This window comes from Acanthochromis polyacanthus, chromosome 22 (genome assembly GCF_021347895.1).
Source record: "Acanthochromis polyacanthus isolate Apoly-LR-REF ecotype Palm Island chromosome 22, KAUST_Apoly_ChrSc, whole genome shotgun sequence".
NCBI lineage: Eukaryota > Metazoa > Chordata > Actinopteri > Pomacentridae > Acanthochromis > Acanthochromis polyacanthus.
The window spans coordinates 14,515,796-14,535,506 of record NC_067134.1 but is presented as its reverse complement, the minus strand read 5'-3'; the positions used below and the strand labels follow the sequence as shown (position 1 = coordinate 14,535,506).

At 40.8% G+C, this 19,711-nt stretch overlaps 1 protein-coding gene across 20 annotated transcripts in view; it reads right to left on the bottom strand.

Annotated features, from left to right (window-relative positions):
• LOC110959802 (protein unc-80 homolog) overlaps nucleotides 1-19,711 on the bottom strand; it is a 52,925-nt gene that overhangs the window by 19,996 nt on the left and 13,218 nt on the right. For 6 of the 20 annotated variants that reach the window (XM_051941865.1, XM_051941869.1, XM_051941856.1 and 3 more), the window contains exons 16-37: nucleotides 19,316-19,366; nucleotides 18,684-18,832; nucleotides 16,965-17,128; nucleotides 15,867-15,965; nucleotides 15,401-15,609; nucleotides 13,125-13,231; nucleotides 11,787-11,940; nucleotides 9,722-9,894; nucleotides 9,405-9,617; nucleotides 9,184-9,319; nucleotides 8,752-8,885; nucleotides 8,432-8,609; nucleotides 8,113-8,352; nucleotides 5,690-5,787; nucleotides 5,391-5,594; nucleotides 5,188-5,295; nucleotides 3,942-4,080; nucleotides 3,365-3,546; nucleotides 2,551-2,682; nucleotides 1,344-1,376; nucleotides 398-584; nucleotides 106-237 (exon numbers count right to left, since the gene is read on the bottom strand). In XM_051941865.1, the coding sequence (XP_051797825.1) occupies nucleotides 106-237; nucleotides 398-584; nucleotides 1,344-1,376; nucleotides 2,551-2,682; nucleotides 3,365-3,546; nucleotides 3,942-4,080; nucleotides 5,188-5,295; nucleotides 5,391-5,594; nucleotides 5,690-5,787; nucleotides 8,113-8,352; nucleotides 8,432-8,609; nucleotides 8,752-8,885; nucleotides 9,184-9,319; nucleotides 9,405-9,617; nucleotides 9,722-9,894; nucleotides 11,787-11,940; nucleotides 13,125-13,231; nucleotides 15,401-15,609; nucleotides 15,867-15,965; nucleotides 16,965-17,128; nucleotides 18,684-18,832; nucleotides 19,316-19,366 (3,222 nt within the window). The remainder of the gene's footprint in view (nucleotides 1-105; nucleotides 238-397; nucleotides 585-1,343; nucleotides 1,377-2,550; nucleotides 2,683-3,364; nucleotides 3,547-3,941; nucleotides 4,081-5,187; nucleotides 5,296-5,390; nucleotides 5,595-5,689; nucleotides 5,788-8,112; nucleotides 8,353-8,431; nucleotides 8,610-8,751; nucleotides 8,886-9,183; nucleotides 9,320-9,404; nucleotides 9,618-9,721; nucleotides 9,895-11,786; nucleotides 11,941-13,124; nucleotides 13,232-15,400; nucleotides 15,610-15,866; nucleotides 15,966-16,964; nucleotides 17,129-18,683; nucleotides 18,833-19,315; nucleotides 19,367-19,711) is intronic. The other 14 variants (XM_051941873.1, XM_051941875.1, XM_051941874.1 and 11 more) reach the window with 12 other exon arrangements.

The window sequence follows — 19,711 nt, the reverse complement described above, 5'->3', positions numbered from 1 at the left end:
CTGCCAAAAAACAACAAAAAAAAATGAACAAAAGGAAGATCAGGAAGATGTCAAGAATAAAATAGCATAAGGATTTATTGGCATCAGGGAAAAAAAACGTCACACCTTCAGCACTGGCCAGTGAGCGGACTGACCATACAGAGCCACGGCGGAAAGAGTAGTTTCTGTGGGAGTTACTGGAAGCACAGGATGGGCTGACGGACAGACGGCGTGATGCCAGGTTCACCACTTCTTCTGCTAGCGGGATCAATGTCAAAAATAAGCAGTACAGATATGGGGAAAACAACATGCTATCAGGGTACAGAGCTATCAGCAGCTTGCCAATTCCCATGAATCAGCGCCTGAGTATGCTTATGTATCCATGTACAATATGTGTTTCTGTGCTTTGTAGCCCCACCTTCCTCCTCCTGCTCGGGTGGAGGGCTGCACGTGGGCTCGTAACAGGCCTCCTGAGCCACGGGGATGGCCGTGATGATGCTGGCCTCACGGCCCAGACGCCGCTTCTCCTCTTCCTGCTGCAGGTTCTTTAGGATGTGCTCAGCACGCTGGTGGGAGCGCGACACTGCCCGCGCAGAGAAGGATTTCTACAAGGAGGGAAAGGGCATTGAGGAGTTGATCAAACTACATGCAAATAGAACAGCAGGTGTGAACATACAGAAGATTCAAAATGAGGGAATGCAACCGTTCAGATCTTTCAGGAACGTGTGTGCACAGCTACTCTAGGCTTATGGTTACATCTGAGGAGCATTTTGTAATGTAAAATGACCGGACAACACATTAATACAGTAACTCTCCTCCAGCACATTGATATCATGCTCTAAAGCCGTCCTGAGCATCATAAAGAACACTGTTGAGTATTGAATAGGAATGATTTCAATCATGACAAATTGTGACACGAATGTATTCAGACTGGAATATGGAGAATTTACTGTATCTTGTGTACAGTAAATGCCTCACAGCATTCATATGAGTGCTCATACACATACATATCTAAACAGGCTGAGCGCATGATATGAAAAACATACACGGCAAAGTCATTCTCATCCAATGACCATGCATCAACAGCACAACACACAAAATGTCTGTATGTCCGATGCATGCTGTTATTTTTTTTTTTCTCTTGAATCAAAGCAAGTGCTGGAACACTTTTTAAATGTGGTGTGTTTCACTGCTCAAGATGCAACTATCTGAAATGACCCATGAAACTGCCCCCGTTTCTGGTCCATGATGAAAACCTACAGCTCCCAATGGGCTCAATGATATCAATTTTCCCTCCTCCTATTTAATGATCTGAGGTAACAAGATGCATCAGCACAAACATCCGGACAGAAATACCAACTTACTATGGTATGGACTGACTGAATTAATGTGGAGTACTAAAAACAAAGACAGTCGATAGATAAATTATAGAACATGTGCTCGCAGGTCGTCATCAAAATCTACAAAACATATTTTGATAATCATGCTTTTGAACAAAAAGAAGTAAAAAAGAAACACCAAGAAATCTGTTTTACTAGTTGAAATTCTAACCTCAAAAACGTATTCAGTATATTTTAGCAGATTTCTTGGTGCAGTTGTCCACATTGCACTTGCGTAGCAATAACAAATGTATCTTGAAGCAATCTAAAGTGCACTTTTTCTGCTTTGGGTACACTGTAGGGCTAAGCGGGACCAAAAATAACTTTCAAAATAAAATATCCGCAATTAAAAACTGAGATATTCTTAAACGGTTTCGGGATCTAAAGGGCAGGCCCACCAAATAACAGAACAACACTCTCTCTCACTTAACTCCAGTCAGATTTAGGAATGCATTCTCTACAAGTTTTGTGGTCTCTATTGTGACATTAATTCACTTATATGTGCATGCTAGGGCTGTAGTGTCCAGGTCATTTGGTTCATTTGTTGGTTGATATGCCGTCAGCCAAACAAATTCTCATTGGTAGAATGAATCGCCTGTGGTACTCTCATCAGGAGAAAAGCCTTCATCAGTCTTCCTGGATTAATCCACTATTTTTGGCAGTAGGAGCAGGAGGCTATATATGAACAACTCTCCCAATATTTACTCGGTTCCAAACCATTTGACACAACGTCAAAGAAGTTGTCTGTGTGTCTGAATTATGTTAAACCTAATGCCAAAAGTCGAGTGTAAACTTTGCAAACAGCGACTTGCATATAGTGCAACCAACATGGCATGTAATCTAAAAACAAATATCTCTTTGAGTCTGTTAACATCATTTCAGTGTTTTAACAAGGTTAAAATGATTTAATATTGCAGCAAATACAACTTTAAAAAAAATCTTGCTGTTAATTGGGACTAATAAGGCTATAGTGTCGCATTTTCTTCCCCAACAAACAACAGATTGGTTGAACAATATGTAAAATTTCAGTCAGCTAAAACCTTCTTTGGTTGACTAACAGTCTCAGTGTGTACATTTTTTTTTTTAAATCAGAAAATCTTAGAGCTGTTTTTCCAAAAATCTTTGTTGCAAATGTGATATTAGTAAATATTTGCATATGAGGTAACCCATTTGAACAGGGGCTCACACTTACAGACTGGTCTTCATTGATTGGATCCTGGACACTGCCAGTGTTCTGAGGCACCCAGGGGGGATCGAAAATGGGGACACAAGGCATGCCCAGTATTGGAGATGGCAGAGTGAAGTTGATGCTGGGTGGAGGAATCTAAAACAAAGACAATTATAGTACCAAATGGATCAAAATAGGCTAGCTTTGTGGGACCACATGTTCGAAATTAAAGGCATTAGAGGAGATTTAATTTCCTACGACTTTGAACGTAGCATGCGCATGCGCACATACAACCTCTCCCTCACCCCCCTCTAACCTCCCCCCTCTTAACATTTACGAAGAAACGCCCCCCTCCAGAAACTTGCGTAGGACTTGTGAAGTTGTCTTTTACGGCTGGGTCCCCCTGGATCTTTATCTGCCATTATGTAAAAAAAGATGAGCAGAACAAGTCGCCAGCTAACTACGAAGCTATACCAAAGCAACAGAAAACACGTAAGTCCAAGGCGTACGTAATCTACGTAACTAGGCCTGAGCCGGAAGATTTTTGATTGACAGGAAAGGGAGCAAACCAAACGCCTCGGTCCGAGCGCGTTGATTGGCTGATGTTTTTCAGGTCCTCCCATGTCCACAGTTTTTTTTTAATTTTTTTTTTATTTTTTTAGAAACCATACATGCAAGTCCACTAAAGGTCAGTATATTCATTTTATGTGAATCAGACAAATTAAACAAATAAAACATCCTCCATAATGCCTTTAAACGCCGACCCTCTCAAAACCAATGTTTACCCTTTCTGGATACATTTTCAGAGAAACTTGATAGAGCCATTATTATTCTGTACCTTAAAGATCTGCTGGGCTCCTTCTTCCATGCGAGGCCACACCTGGTAGCGGAAACGCCACAGCGTGTAAAACTTCAGGATGGAGTTGATGCGCTGGCAAGCCTCCTGGTGCTGGAACTCTGCCATCATCATTTCGGTCACTGCGTCAGGGACCTTTACCGCACACAGGAGGAACATGGCAGCTGGAGGGGATTCAGAGAGGGCACAGTGGAGGAAAAATGAGGCGAGATAGAATTACAAAAGGGAGAGAAGACACGGGAAAGAGGCAGAGATGAAGAGGAAACAAAGGGCAAAAGAGTGATTCATTTGGAGGAAAGGTTACCATAAAGGTAGACATTTTTAAAATATGAGACAAAGAAAGGTCAATTATGAGAGAAGGCAGAAAGAACAAGGACAGGAAGCAGGAAAAATTAGAAAATGGGGACGTTTAAGATATGAAGTATTTGATTATCAAAACAAAATGACTGAGGTTGGATGTCAGCTTAGTGTGAATGAGAGATTTGGACACCGTGTAGGACACAACAAACTGCAGAGGTGACCCACAGATCAGTAATGCACAGTCTGATGGTCGACTCACCAGCAGCAGCTGCCATATGTTCATCCACACTGAGCAAGAGCTCCCAGGCTGCGGGCTGAATGTCTCCATACATGTCGTCGGTCAAGATGGGAGCTGCTTTGATCAGCAGCGAAAGAGGAGCTGGTGATAAGCTCATCACCTGGAAGACATCAAAATAAAAGGTAATAAGGTTCAATGTTTAAAATCCTGAAACTGTAAGAGCAACCTTTATAAAAACGGTAAACTGTTAAGATTCCTGCAATAGGAATTCATTTAAAATAAGAAATTTACTGTCATGGTAAAATCAGCATTCCTATTGTCTTTTCCTTCCCAACATTGCTTTGCTGCTGTGCGAGTGAGATTCGGACGTAGCACTATTTGCTCAAAGTTGTGCTTCCAGTTGTTCTTTTTGGTTTGACTTGTTTGTCTGCTTTAGTAATTAGTTGGCTATGGTGGACTAACTCCTTGTATTTTTATTACCGGTAACAGGTAACATTTATGCTATTTTCGTCACTTCCTTATTTGATCCTCTGTGGGCAAACAACAAGCAAGTAGGAATGAGATCCAACTTTGTGTTTGTTGTATCCAGGAGCACATTTATGGCTGTATTATTTAACATGTAGGTGACAATTTAGAGTACAGTGACATGTAATCTGTCTCCTCGGTTCCCATTAGGGTATCTCCTTTTGGGATGAATGGAACCCTGACATTGTCTATCAAATGCATATTTTGTGGCAATAAATATAAACACTTGTACAAATACATTACTCTGTCAGAGGTTTATTCAATGTTTGGCCTTTAGTGTGAGCAATCTACAAGATAGACACATCATTTACTCAAACACACAGCATTTAATTTGTCTCGCTTGGGATCTTTCAATCAAAATAACAACAAAAGACATCATTTGATAATGTCATAACGTAGTGTGGGATCATGGGATTTGTCGTGTTTCACACAATTGCCGATATTGCCAATATCTGTCTGGCCGAAATCATGTTCATCGAAGAAGTCATTACCGTTTTTCTTTCACATTTCTTTCCTGATATTCAAGGTATGTCATTTTATGCTCCAGGTTCGACCACTGTTAGAAATGTACACAAAATATATACCACTAGTCTGGTTGCTTTAACATATTGGAAAGCATAAATCTCACATATTATATCTTTAAGATTGAAAACACTACATGTTTTCTTTTTTGTAATGGTAGATATGAAAAGGATAAAGTAATTCAGCTTGTCCTATATTGATGATTAAAAAAAAAATTCACCTGATTGCGAATATACTTCAGCATGCCTGTATCCTTCTTTCCTTCTGCGCTGGAGTCAGTGGGTCTTCTCTTCATAGACGGGGTCCTCAGACAAGATTTGTCTGAACACTGAAGGCAAAAAGATTTTTATAAATCAGCAACAAAACACAAAGAAACAACCCAGCTCCTTATTTCATTCCTTTATGCCACCAATTGAAATTCACCTCTTTGCTTTTCTTTGCACGTCCTCCAATGTTGCCGGAGGAGGCGCTGTCCTCTCTCAGGCTGTCCACTGACTCGCCGTACACGAGCTTGATAGCGCGGACCAGACGGGCGCAGGAGCGGCTGTGATGCTGGTAGCAGCGTGGATGGCAGAAGTCGATATGGGTGCAAATGAAACTCTGCTGGTTGCACAGCAGGATCATAATCTGTGCCGAGGGAAAGAAGACAGGAGAGGGAAGAGAAGGTCAGTGTGGAGGAAGGAGCACAAAGTCGCGCTATGCACTGATACTGACAGACATACATGCAGCCAGGACATGTTGCGGTGGTAGTTGTCTTCTGCTCCTCCTGAGCTCTGACCCTCTGGCTCGATGCTGGGTTCACTGGTGCTGAAGGGGCTGCCTGCAACATTAATCAACAACGCCTATATGTTTAAATACGTCATTTTGTCACAGACAAGACAGAAGAACTTGTCTGGATGTACAATCAGGTGCTCATTCAATCGAGTATCCCGGTCTGTTTTTTCGGTATTACTATATTTTTTTAAATTGCTGTTGCAAATCAAGCATCAATCAATCATTGTTGGAAAGGCCAAGTCGTGCAGTTTTATCTTATACGTGCTACATTGTAAAGCAACAAATACTTTAAGAGCTATTTTAAAAAAGAGAGATGTATATTTGGTGGTAGCATGCATCCATCAATTTCTAAAGATTAAAGGCACTTTAAGGAAATGCAAACATTGAATTGAAATGTTGCTTTTCTGTGTCATTTTTTGTTGCTAGATGGAAGCAGGAAAGTCTCCAGAATTGTTCATTTTCCCGTTATTTCACAACAGAGAACACCATTTAACATAAAGTGCACACCAGCATATACACACGTGGACAAAATTGTTGGTACCCCTCAGTTAAAGAAGGAAAAACCCACAATTCTCACTGAAATCACTTGAAACTCACAAAAGTAACAATAAATAAAAATTTATTGAAAATTAAATAATCAAAAACAGCCATTACTTTTGAATTGTTGATTAACATAATTATTTAAAAAAACAAACTAATGAAACAGGCCTGGACAAAAATGATGGTACCTCTATAAAAGATTGAAAACTATTTGACCAGAGTGACATGATTAACTCAGGTGTGTCATTTAATTGACATCACAGGTGTTTCCAAACTCATAATCAGTCAGTCTGCCTATTTAAAGGGAGACAAGTAGTCACCCTGCTGTTTGGTGAAAAGGTGTGTACCACACTGAACATGGACAACAGAAAGCGAAGGAGAGAATTGTCCCAGGACATCCGAAAAAAAAATTATAGACAAACATCTTAAAGGTAAAGGCTATAAGACCATCTCTAAACAGCTTGAAGTTCCTGTGACAACAGTGGCTCATATTATTCAGAAGTTCAAGACCCACGGGACAGTAGCCAACCTCCCTGGACGTGGCCGCAAGAGGAAAATTGATGACAAATTGAAGAGACGGATCGTTGGAATTGTATCCAAAGAGCCCAGAGCAACCTCCAAAGAAATTAAAGGTGAACTCCAAGGCCAAGGTACATCAGTGTCAGATGGCACCATTCGTCGTTGTTTGAGCCAAAGTGGACTTCATGGGAGACGACCAAGGAGGACACCACTGCTGAAAAAAACTCATAAAAAAGCCAGACTGGAATTTGCAAAAATGTATGTTGACAAGCCACAAAGCTTCTGGGAGAATGTCCTTTGGACAGATGAGACCAAACTGGAGCTTTTTGGTAAGGCACATCAACTCTATGTTCATAGACTCAAAAACCAAGCATACAAAGAAAAGAACACTGTTCCTACGGTGAAACATGGAGGAGGCTCAGTAATGTTTTGGGGCTGCTTTGCTGCATCTGGCACAGGGTGTCTTGAAAGTGTGCAAGGTACGATGAAATCTGAAGACTATCAAGGCATTCTGGAGAGAAATGTGCTGCCTAGTGTCAGAAAGCTTGGTCTCAGTCGCAGGTCATGGGTCTTCCAACAGGACAACGATCCAAAACACACAGCCAAAAACACCCAAGAATGGCTGAGAGAAAAGCGTTGGACTATTCTAAAGTGGCCTTCTATGAGCCCAGATCTGAATCCCATTGAACATATGTGGAAGGAGCTGAAACATGCCATTTGGAGAAGACACCCATCAAACCTGAGACAACTGGAGCTGTTTGCTCATGAGGAGTGGGCCAAAATACCTGTTGACAGCTGCAGAACGCTCATTGACAAATACAGAAATCGTTTAATTGCAGTGATTGCCTCAAAAGGTTGTGCAACAAAATATTAAGTTATGGGTACCATCATTTTTGTCCAGCCCTATTTCATTAGTTTTTTTTTTTTAAATAATTATGTTAATCAACAATTCAAAAGTGATGGCTGATTTTGATTATTTAATTTTCAATAAATTTTTATTTATTGTTACTTTTGTGAGTTTCAAGTGATTTCAGTGAGAATTGTGGGTTTTTCCTTCTTTAACTGAGGGGTACCAACAATTTTGTCCACGTGTGTACTGGCAATGTTGCCTATTGTTGTAACTACAAGCTTATACTGTACACAGTACCAGGCAACAATCCTTTATGTGAAAATAAGTTTGTTTCTTTTAAAGTCTGCATATCTACGTTAAAATTCTAGGCATTTCTTAATGAACCATCATCATTTAATTAATATATTCAAGGACTCAGCAACGTTATGTCTCCACCATTGACATATTTCGTCTACATCTTACCAATGTCAGTAACAGTGTCCCTGCTTTGTGTTTGTGACAGCAGCCCTTCTTCATTTTCAGATTCGGAGTCTTGCCGAGACAACTTGGTGCTCTTCAGGCTCCCTGCTCGACGTATTGAGGACAGGGAGCCACCCTTCTTCACACGGAAACTGCGGGCCCCCTTGATCTGAAGCAACCGGGAACCTCCGATCCGAATCTTCCGAATTGGTGCTGGGGAGCAGGGAAGTGGGGAGAGATTATCTATAATCATGAATGAGAAATGAGCAAAGGGAAGAAGTAATAAGCCAAATAGCCCAGTCTTAACGACTGCTGGTCTCACCCTGAGCCTCCTGCGTCTTTTTATCTTCACCAGTGGTGTCAGACTTCAGAGTATGGCTGCTGCTGTTGAGCGAATCGTGTCCATCTTCGTCATCAAGGATGCCTGCGAAGCTGATCTTCCTCTCATAGCGATGGCGTCCAAGTTCTGGGTCCAGACGCAGACGGCAGCTGTCCAGATCCTACAGCCAACACGTGAACATCTTCGTGTTATACTCATTTCTGCATGTTTTTAACAATTTTTGCTGTTCATGTTCTATTTTCTTTTCATACGTTTTCATTCTTAGTATCACTATCCTTAATTAGAAATGGAGTTCTACTGACTACAAGTGGTTCAGTGCGTGGTCGTGGTAAACAGGGGAATGTCTCTCGCAGAAAAGTAGTGATTTCCAACAACAGCTGGCAAGCAGCCATCTTCAGAGCAAAGGGACAGCCACATTTGGTAGGGTTGACTGTGTCTGAGCAGGAATAGATTAAAAAAAAAAAATGAAACAATGTGGTTAGAACATGTTTTTTGTTTCGTAGACTTGTTAATGAGTTTTTGAAAGTAAAATCTTGTCATTAAACTTCGTAGCTGGACAGCAACAGTAAACTCAGCATCAACAAAGGAATTTCTAAGTCATACAGATCAACTACTAGTCATATTCCTGTTCTTGGGTAACATGAGAACTCCATCGAAGTGATTATTTCAGGGAATCTAGATTATTTTTTTAAATCATCAACAAAACCAGGTCAATAAACACTGTTCTGACTTACTGTCATCTAAATAATCCTCTTCCTCGTCCTCTTTTCTCATCCTCCGTTTGGTCTCTTCATCATAAATATAACCCAGGATGTTGGCAGGGCTCTCGCTGTCCGAGTGACAGAGTTCACTGAGCCGCGTGCCTATTGCCTGAGTAGGTTCAAATCATTACAAGCAGTTAATGAGGTCTTATTATAAGTGTCACGATAAATACTCGATGAAATGTTTGACTCACGTCTCCCCACTGGCAGAAATGTTTGGCAGCGTTCCACTGGAGCTTCTGGTTTCGTTTGTTGCCCACAATAGGGGATCGACCTCTGGACAAGCCTTTTTTGGTGATATTTACATGGTGACCCTTCATCCACTCTGGCCAATTGCCACGGTTACAGCGGTGAACGAATCTGGCACATTCGAGAAAAAGGGAGGCCCGGGCCACAACTGGAGCTTCCTGAGAGAAACAGAAGAAGAGACATCACCTGAAGCTTTGAAGTGCAGAGAACAGCCAATGTTGGCATGTTTACAGTAGTTCATTGGGTCTAAAGTTGAATCTACCAAGTCCAGAGCAGCAGCAAGGATGGAGGCATCAGGTATGGTTCCTGGCTCACAGCAGTTCAGGAGAAACTGGAAGCGTTTCATACCCTGTCGGATGGCTCCCAAATTCACCACATTCTTGTTCTTCATGGCCTCCTGACTGGCTGCTAAACGCTCCTGAAAACCATGAGGTCCTGGAGGATAAGATGGAGGGGAGAGGAGAAAAGAAGAGTATGACAGAACAGTGAAGAGAATTTTTTTGGGGAAAAAAAAGTATAATATTTGTTTTATCGTCGTCAAAAGTAGAGACTGCACTGAATATTACAAAATATGCAGACATTGCATGAAGAAATATCACCATCCAGGACATTTAACAAATACAAGAGCCACCAACAAATGAAGCTGAGTGAGAGATGACACACAGCCATCGGCAGAGGTTACACTTGAATTTTCAATTTACCATCTCGTCTGGTCTCACAAGACGGGACAACTGATGAGGACAGCAGTGAAAAAAAATAGAGGTTTTGACATTTTCATACATTCTGTATCATATATTCTGTATAATGCCATCCAGTAAATCAATATTGAAATGACAAGTGTAACCGCAGCCGCACATCAGAAAGCTGTAAGTGGACTAGTCTGTTTAATCACTTCACTGAGACTCAGGCACTGAAAAATACCACCAGACGTCACCACAGAAGAGACGAAGAGAGCACTGACGGCGTCATGCTTGACGTAGCACAGAAATATGCTCTACAGCAGAAAGATGGTTTCATAAATATGAGTTGTTGTCAGACACCGCCTGCTGTCCCCTCTTTTCACTGCATGTGAAAGAGAGAGGAGGAGTGGGTTTAATGTTGAAAAGAATAAGACATGCATAGTGGGAAAGAGAGAAATGTAGTGTTGGTAACACACAAGACAAAGGTACAGGACAATTTTAAGAAATGTAATCAGAGTTCTGTACATACATACATATATTTATCTTTTTTTAAAAAAAAAAAAAGCTGGTTCGCTTTAGAAAGGATGATACCTTTAGGCAACTGCAAACAACTGAATGTTGCCTTTGGAGAGAAGCCATTTCACGCCTGAGTAAACTCAAATAAGGCATCGGGTTTTGTGCACATCTGAATGTCTGGCTTTGGGATGTTTATAGCAAATCTCTGCACAATTTTTGTTCAGAAAAGTTAGAGAATAACACTGCATTGATGACACGAAGGATCTGAATATGAGGCGTTTGACATTTTGAAGCTTTTCAAAATTAAAGAGAGGATAATGCTTCAGTATAGTACAATATGCAGATTTCTAGATTACATATGTGTTTTAAAGGTTGTGGCAGCTATCTGCCTTGACCAGTTGGGTGAGAGTGGGGATGGCAACTCTATATATTAAGTGCATTATTTGCTAGAGCATCCCAGCCTGCTAAATGTCTATGTTGAATCAAAGGATAATTACTTAATTCCTTATCTTTCCCCTGAAAGCAACCAACAAATATGTCTTCAATGGTGATTTGGTGCGTTTAGTTTTATGATAACACCAACAATTTGTTTAAGTGTAATATGCTAAAACATTGACTGACAGTACCACAAGTCAAGAAGAATCAAAGACGGTAACCTGGGCCTGCAAAGTTTGCTATCACTGTCTTACATGAGCCACCTCTACCTATGATAATGTGAGGATGGTGCAATAAAAACAACTGTGCATTTCTGACTAAGCAGGGTTGTGTTTTACTCCTTGCGAGTTCATCTTTATATTTCTAATAGTTTTGTTCTCAAGTGTCATCGATGCATCGTTGTACACAAACTTTCTGGAGGCTAATTTGAAGCTGGTCATCCGGAAAAATGACCAAAACTAAATGTGCTCGACACTCTGATGGGTTAAAAATAATGCGTTCAGGCAGACAGAGTGTAGCGGGCAGCTATCCGGCAGAACTGACATGGAGAATGGTGGACGGAAGAACTGGCAGACCACGACTTGTGAGGTGATACAAGACATGACACCACAGAGGCGGGGACAGAAAGAGAGAGTAATAGACAAAGGACGATGGGCGTGGGTGGGCGAGGGGCACCCCAGGGTGGGGGAGGTCTACCATCTTTCTCTTCTGTGTGGTGAAGCTTGGATGGATTCCTCCTGCCAGACCTCCATTTACCGAGCCGCTTGAAGAAATTCTCCTCCTCGTCCCTGCCGTACTCCGGCCCTGCCACGCCCCCTTCAGTAAGCTTCACAGCACTGGTGAACTTCACCTGGCACAAATCAGCATGCAGGCACAGACACACAAACGAGGCAATCCGCAAGCAAGTCAAATCATCGGCAACTTAGAGTAAATATAACCAAAAAGTCTCAAATGGTTTTGCAGACAGTTTTTAACCCGACACCCAAAATCAGATCTATAGATTCATGTAATTTGGTTCTTTTAAATGTTGCATTTAATCATCCTAATCCCAAAATCCATAGGTGGACTTAAGAGGCATGTTGTCTTTGGGGGGAGGGGGGAAAAATCACCAAAATTCCACAATTTATCTGGGGAAGACACCGTAAAAAAACAACACTCAGATTGTCCAAGATTCCAACAGTTGTTGATCCTTTGACCCAGCAGAACCAAATCTACACCTAAAAACTCTAATATTTCATCACATTTCTATTTATTCCAGATATCTCATTTAAAAAAAATATGCCAGAAACAAACTGTTTGTTTGAATCAGATTCTGTAAAAACTACTACTAACAACTAGCAAAAAGCAGCATTAGTGACATGTGACTAAACTTCAGGGACACTTCACCTGAACAGGGGTGTACTGCAGGCTGTGTTTACACATAGCAGATAGAAGACAAGTATGAAAACAAACAAAAATGTAAATAGTAAAATATCTATACTAGAACCCTCACTTTATTTCAGTGTTCACACTATCTGTGTACTCTTGACAAAATGCTGTGCGTGGTGATTCCATGCTTTTAAAAATCTTGGAAAAAAATAGATTCAACCTTATGCAGTATAAATTTGTTATACTGCACATAAGGAATTTTTGGATTTCTCTTCATTTAATGCTTTGATTGTACCGTTTCATAGATATGCAGGACTTCACATTACAGAAAAAAATGAGTCCACAGAGAGCAAAAATGTAGCAACAATGCCCAGAACCTGCCTGAGGGCTCAGAGGGTTAGCCACCTTTACAATTTTACTTTCTACAATTGAAAGTTGAATGTTCATGTTGTGTTTCAAACTTTTCCTACACTAATTTTTTTTTGCTTATTTATTTTGCCTGAATCAAAAGTAGTCAATTTTAGACATTCAAGGTCTTAAAAAATAAAATAAAAAAATACAGTAATCATGATAGCTGGAGCTGTGAGCTTCCAGGTGTGAGGATAGTTGTTTTTGATGGCTGTAGCAAGCTCTGGTAACTGTAACAGGAACTGTCAACGCCCTGACCTTTGAACTCTGACGTATGAAGGAGAGTCGATCCACTGAGCTGATGTCCAGCAGGTCCTCCACACCATCAGTAAGTCCAGAAAGAGAGGAGCGTTTCAGCCAGTTACCTGGAGACACGATTTTAAAAAAGAAAATGCACATGAACATCTAATACTTCAGAGTAAACTTGTAAAGCCATAAATCTACAGTAGACACTGGGTTAGGAATGCAAGTTTACATGCACACAAACAAGGATTAAATAGAGGAAGTTTAGGGCAAACAAGAGCAAGAGCATTCACTCATTGTTATTATACAGATGCACACATTCAGGGTGTTTAAAGTCAAAAATTGACAGACTGAAGTGCATTCAAAAATGTTGCAGAAAAGGTACAAATTTGACTTTATTGCTTGCAGAAGACCATGGCTGAGTGGTATTTGCAAATACAGTTTCATAATACATTCACAGATAGCAGGCGCCAGATGGAAGAGGCTTCCCTGTAAAATCAGAAAAGCGAGACGTGCTAAAGTAATGAAACTCAGACAAAAGTGTTTAAAGTGTTTCAGGCTGACTGCAAACTGCATAACTGACAGAATGGTTTCATTTAATGCCATAAACAAAATAACTACTGTAGAACAAAGCCTACATAATACTTGTAAATTGTGAACGCTGTAGTGAATTATTTACAGTTTTAAATCTATTTTGATATGCCTGTCCACACAAATATTTAAAAAATTCCAATATAATTGATATTGTATGAAGCATGCAGCATGGTGACCAAAGTTTGGTGGGACAGACTCCTTATCCTCTACAGTCTAGAGCCTTTAGGATAAGCAGGTGTAGCCACAGATTGTATACAAAGGATGGATGGTAGAGGAACTCAAGAAACTATGTTCAGCAATAGAGCAGCCATGCTCTAAAACATATCCTACTTTATCTTTAATTTTTTTCTAATTGAGACCATAATTTGCAAAATAAACACTATGCTGTCTTTAAGGACACTTCAAACTCGTGTTTAGACCTTAAATCCATTCGGAAAATGCTTTCTGAGGTATCAGATCAAGAGAGAATAAGGGTAATTTTCCTCAGATTTCTATACAATCGGAGCACCCTTTGCAATCAGAGGAATCGCCCCCTGTTGGTTGTCACAAAGAATGCAGGTTTAAGCAACTTCCAGATTGGCTTCACTTTTAAGACCCACAAAATATGTTCACTTTTTATATACAGTCTATGGATGTTGCTACTAGATGGATTGATAAAAGTCAATATTATAAATGACGATATTACTTAATACAGGGTAATATATTTAATGTATGTGTGGCAACAAATTTGAAATAATGGTAAAAGCTAAGTTTTTGGTTTTAGTTTTTTTTATAGCTCCATCTTATCAGCTCACACTAGCCTTTATTGCCGTAGCTCATTGCTCCTGTGTTCATTTGTTCATAAGGCTAGTTTATCCCCTACAAAAATGCACTTTTGGATTCATGATTTGCAAATACAATTTGACCCAGGTCTGGAACGCCGTGCACACCATGTGAGATGACGAACACAAACAGACATGACACAAGTACTGTATGAAGATGGTTCCACATCCACATACGTAAGACAGAGAGAGTGAGTGGCAGGCGAACAGTCCGACGGCATGCTAAGGCACAAAAAGGAACACAAAACAGACCAAATAGATGAAGTGACTTGGCCTCATGGCAGGCAGTGTTACAATGTTGGACATACAAACACATCATGTTAGCATGGATTTTAAAGTGACATCAAATGCAATGAGATAGGGTCATGGAAATGCATACTGTGACTGGATATGACAAATAATTTCTAAGCTTTGTTAGACATTTCCTGTAGGTTGCCTATCTCTTGAGCATATCTAGCATTTTTGACATGAAGCATCTGACAAAGTTTAACATTTATTTTGTGTTAGTGGGGGAAAAAAACCCTCCAACAACTGGTGCACAAGATCTTGAAAACGTATCAGAATTTAAGGCTGTTGCTGCACATTCAATTTTATGTTACACTCTTCTACATTTAGAACATACCAAAAGTAAAATATTGTACATGAACCCTTTCAATCACAAGAGCTTTACTTGCATAGATATTTGTAACTGACAGTGCTGCAACACTAGCAATCAGGGTAGCAATTAGCTTTTTTTTTACTTTACCTAAGCCTCCATCAATAAGCAAGAATTAAAGGTACCTTGTCTTTTATTGCTTTTTCACCATGTATAAGTTTAAAATCAACTTTTTTAATCTTAAGACTCTAATTAGAGGATGAATAATAACCCCCCTTTACCTATAGGCAGCTTCAGTTTCTTGCGAAGTGAAATGCGACGGGATCTGGATCGAGAGCGCCGGTCGGTAGTGGTGCCCGAGTGTGCAGTGGTGCATTCTGAGGTGTCCTGCTCTGATTGGCTGCTGGTGTCACTGGCGGCACTCTGCGACTTGAACATTTTCCTCCAAAAATCCTTCCTGCCCAGCAGGGCACCCGGAATCTGCTCTTCACTGCAGGTTAAGAAAGGGTGAGAAGGGCTAGAGGATTTGAATGTTTACATGAGGACAAAAATATCTCAGAAAACAGATATTTAATTTCAGTTTTTACAGTTTTTTTTTAATGTAAATTTAATATTCAGCAATGTAGGCTGTTCTTAATTAAAGGGGGAGAGGAAGCAACAGGAAGTTTTCCTATTTTGAGCAGAGAAATGGCAGCGGGGCTCGACATAGATGGTGCTATATGGAGATGCTGTGAGGTGGACACTCACTGTTCGGGTGTCTGGGGGGGTCTGCTGGAGATGTAGCTGCGACACTCATCTGCAGCACTGGACACCTGACCCTTCTCCCCGGACACACCCGCCTCTGACCTGCGCGCACACACACCCCAACACACAGACAGAGCGCTCAGGCCATATGATTCAGACACCAGCTGAACTCTCCTGACGCAGCGATGACTCCCACAAAAACTGAAAGTGTTATTTGTTCAGGGAAATGACATTTAGCATTGATCCTTTGATATGCCTTCTGTGTGTTCCGACTTGCTACTTCATATAGCTCACCTCTGTGGGGGAAACTCATGCACTGATTTCTGCATAGTTCCTGCATGTTTCAAACAGTCCAAGGCAGGTTTGATTTTGGTCATCGTTCAAACTGTGTCTTTAACTGGCTCTAACTTCAAAGCTCAGTTAACCACCACAAACTGCTGTGGGTGCTGTGTGAGCTTCTGTACATGACAAGACAGTAAGCTCCTCTGACAAATCAACTGCGACTGCAAGTCACATCTTATGTTAGTGGACTTGGATGACCAGAGGACATGGATGTAGCACACTGGGTACTGCCACTTCAAAGTGGAAATCATGACCTTATAGCCTAAAAGCATAATGTGACAAATAGTAATTTTATTCATCCAAAATTTGCAATAAAATAAAAGTCACTGGACATTTCATCGCTTTAATGCTCTTATGTGACTTCTATTACAAATCTGGTAGTCACAGGAAGTGGCAGTAGAGGTGTCTCCTGGCAGGCTTCTTCAGTGTGCCACAGCCATCTTGTTTTAGAAATAAGAACATCAAATCAGTCACTCAAGCAAGTAAAATAGATGCAGACAGGACAGAAAAAACATAAAAAAATAAAAAGTCAAGCAGTGATGAGAAGCGTAGCTCTGATTTGTCAGAAAGGGAGAAATCTTAAAGTAAAATCTTACACTACCAGTCACTGTGACTGGATGAGAAGTAGTCTGTTGCCACATATAAGGGGAAGGATTTTGAGGTCTATGCTCAAAGGTACTTCAGCAGTCATGGACCTATATTTAACGATTGTATAATCGGACAAAACAATATGCTGTTTAGACCATCTTTGGCCACTACCTCTTGGGTCCAGCCTGTTTTGTCTCTTCTTTCTCTTCGGGTTTTTTGGTGGTAGTGACTTTCTCGGCGCTGTCCAAGAGTGCACTCAGTGCCACCCTGCGGAACACGTTTCCATGGGCCTCTTTAATAAACTGGACCAGCTGGCGAATGTCACAGTACAGCCCCTGAGCAGGAGGATGACAATCAAAGTGAAACTGAGGGATGTACAAGTCAAATGGTGTGTGAATTAGAAAGTGTGTCAGAGGGAGAAAAACACAAAGAAAACTCACAGCTCGGACCCAGAATGTTGCTTATATTACTTTGCACTTAGCATCAAACAGTGTGTGTTTTGCACATGCATATATTCATAAATGTGTGTGGTGTGAAGGAGCAAGCTTGAGTTTATCAAGGCACCGGCTCCAGCTTGTGAGTGGGTGGCCTCTGATTCTATGCCATGAAAAAGCTTGCTCTGAAAAGTGTGTCATCATCCGCCAACCTACTCCAGTCATGCCAGCCTTAAGGCGTTCCAGGCACCACAGAGAGGCCACGGCACTTCAGAGCGATCCAAGTAGATTTAGCAAGGATGCATGCAGTATTTGATAATAATTTGGGTTATATGAATTCAGCAGTGCTAACAAATTAAGGTCAGCATTGAAACCTATTTTTATTTTGCTTTTTACTTTGTAAGTAAACAGAGTTTTGTATTATCACACAAGTAGTCCATTTTTGTCAGGCATACACTGTCTCCTGACAACCACCACTAAACAAAGCTATTCAGTTCATTTATGGTACACAGCAAGACTACTTTAGATTATATTAACTTCAGCTTTCACTGTATTTTTAACTTCACAATAATGGCATTTAACTGCTAGTTGTTTACACAGCATTGCATTTAAAATTAATATAAATAAGTATATGCTATTATAATAAAGTAAAATGACTCTAGTTTGTAGTTACAGCTTGCTAGCTAACATTACCATAGTCATATTGCCATAATTAAATAGCTGCGATTATCTTTTTATGAAAGAATATAAATTTCAATGACCAGTACAACTAAGGGTAAATGGAAGTTGCTAGTTCATTGTGTTTTGAACACTTTTCTCATGCATTTCCATTATGTGAAGCAGCTTAGATTGCCACTGTGGTTGAAGGATGCTGCATAAATAAGCTTGTCTTGGAGTTAAAAAAATAAACATTCAGATCTCTCATGAGCCTCTCAAAGACACTAAGCAGCAGTCACCCTGTGAGAAACAAGAAGAAAGTTAAAATTTCCCCGTGAGAGGTATCAGCTGTCTTGCAGAGAATCTGCCAAGACTCAAAAGACATTTTTGAGCACTCCTGCTGATGGTTTGAAAAGGCATTTAGTAGCTGTGTACATGGAAAATGATCATGCACATTTCAACAGCTTGTTAGATTGTGGTGTTTTTTGCATCAGCTGTTCTGACAAATACAGAGTCTCATGGATGTTCCAGGAATCTGTAACAGGGATCAGGGGTGACCTTTCTAAAAGAAGTCCAATAACATAGAAAGACAGACTTTTGTTAGAAATGTATGTTTTAGCAAATGCAAGAGAATACCTTAGAGTCAGATACACCAACATGACAAAGCATTAACAAAAGTCTGAATGACTGATTGTTCTTGTTTGGCCCAGTATAAAATAAGTCATTAGCAAGTCAGATTGAACTTCCACTAAGTCTACAAATAAACTCCGATAGGAAGATTACCTCACACACCACTCACCAGATTCTCAGGGCTGTGCAGCTCATGTGTGGTGGAGGCACAGCGGGTTATGAGCGACTTAAACATGCAGCCCACCACTACCGCCTCCATATTCTGGGCCACGGACTTGTTGTCCCCTGTAGTAAAGTTGTTTCCGAAGCCCGCTTTGTCTGGAAGCAACATGGAGGTAGGAAAGACCACAGATCACACAGGGGGTGGTTTAGTGATCAGAGAGAGAACATTGTTGACAGCTGTCCAGAGTATAAAACAGTGAGCCCATACAACAGGGAGGGAGGGGGGTAGGTCGGGCAAAGGAAAGGGGTTTATAAAGCATATGGGGAGCAAGCAAACTCAAAAGGATTCTGGGTAGGGAATAAGGAATACATGCAAGTGACTAAGGCCTGCTTAAAAACATACAGTAGGGGCCTTATTGTCTTGGTCCAGTTCGATGAAACTTGTGTATGCAAAAAATATCAGCCAGATTCAGACATTCAGGTCTAAATTTCAGAATCGCAGGCGAGTTTGTCACTTTTGGACAGAGTGAGGGGTGCAGCAATGAAAGCGGTGCCTAGGGAAGGGTCTGATCAGGTGAATATAACCATATTATTGCTAATATTATTGACTGTATTTGATTATTGATCATGTGTATCTACCGATGTTTCTTTTTTTCGCCCTCCTGGACCTCTCACCTGCACTGCCGTACTCTGTAAGAGAAAAGAGGCGGGGCACAAGTTGATTGACATCAGGCCAGCACAGACATGTAGGTGGTGTCAGAAAGGAAGTGGCACCCCACCTCCGGAAGGAGGTGAATCCGAGACGCACACACACACACGCACGCACACACACACAGACTGCCACACTCAAAAATAAGACACATACACCAAAACTAAACAAGGTGCCCTGGTCACTTTCAGAATTAAAACACTCATCGGTTCAGTAACTTGCCAATTACACTGTATTTTGTATGATATGACTATTGATTGTAGTTTATGTACAAAATTCTTCAAATTTCAATGCAAAACTGAATTGGCATGTACAATGTGTCTCAA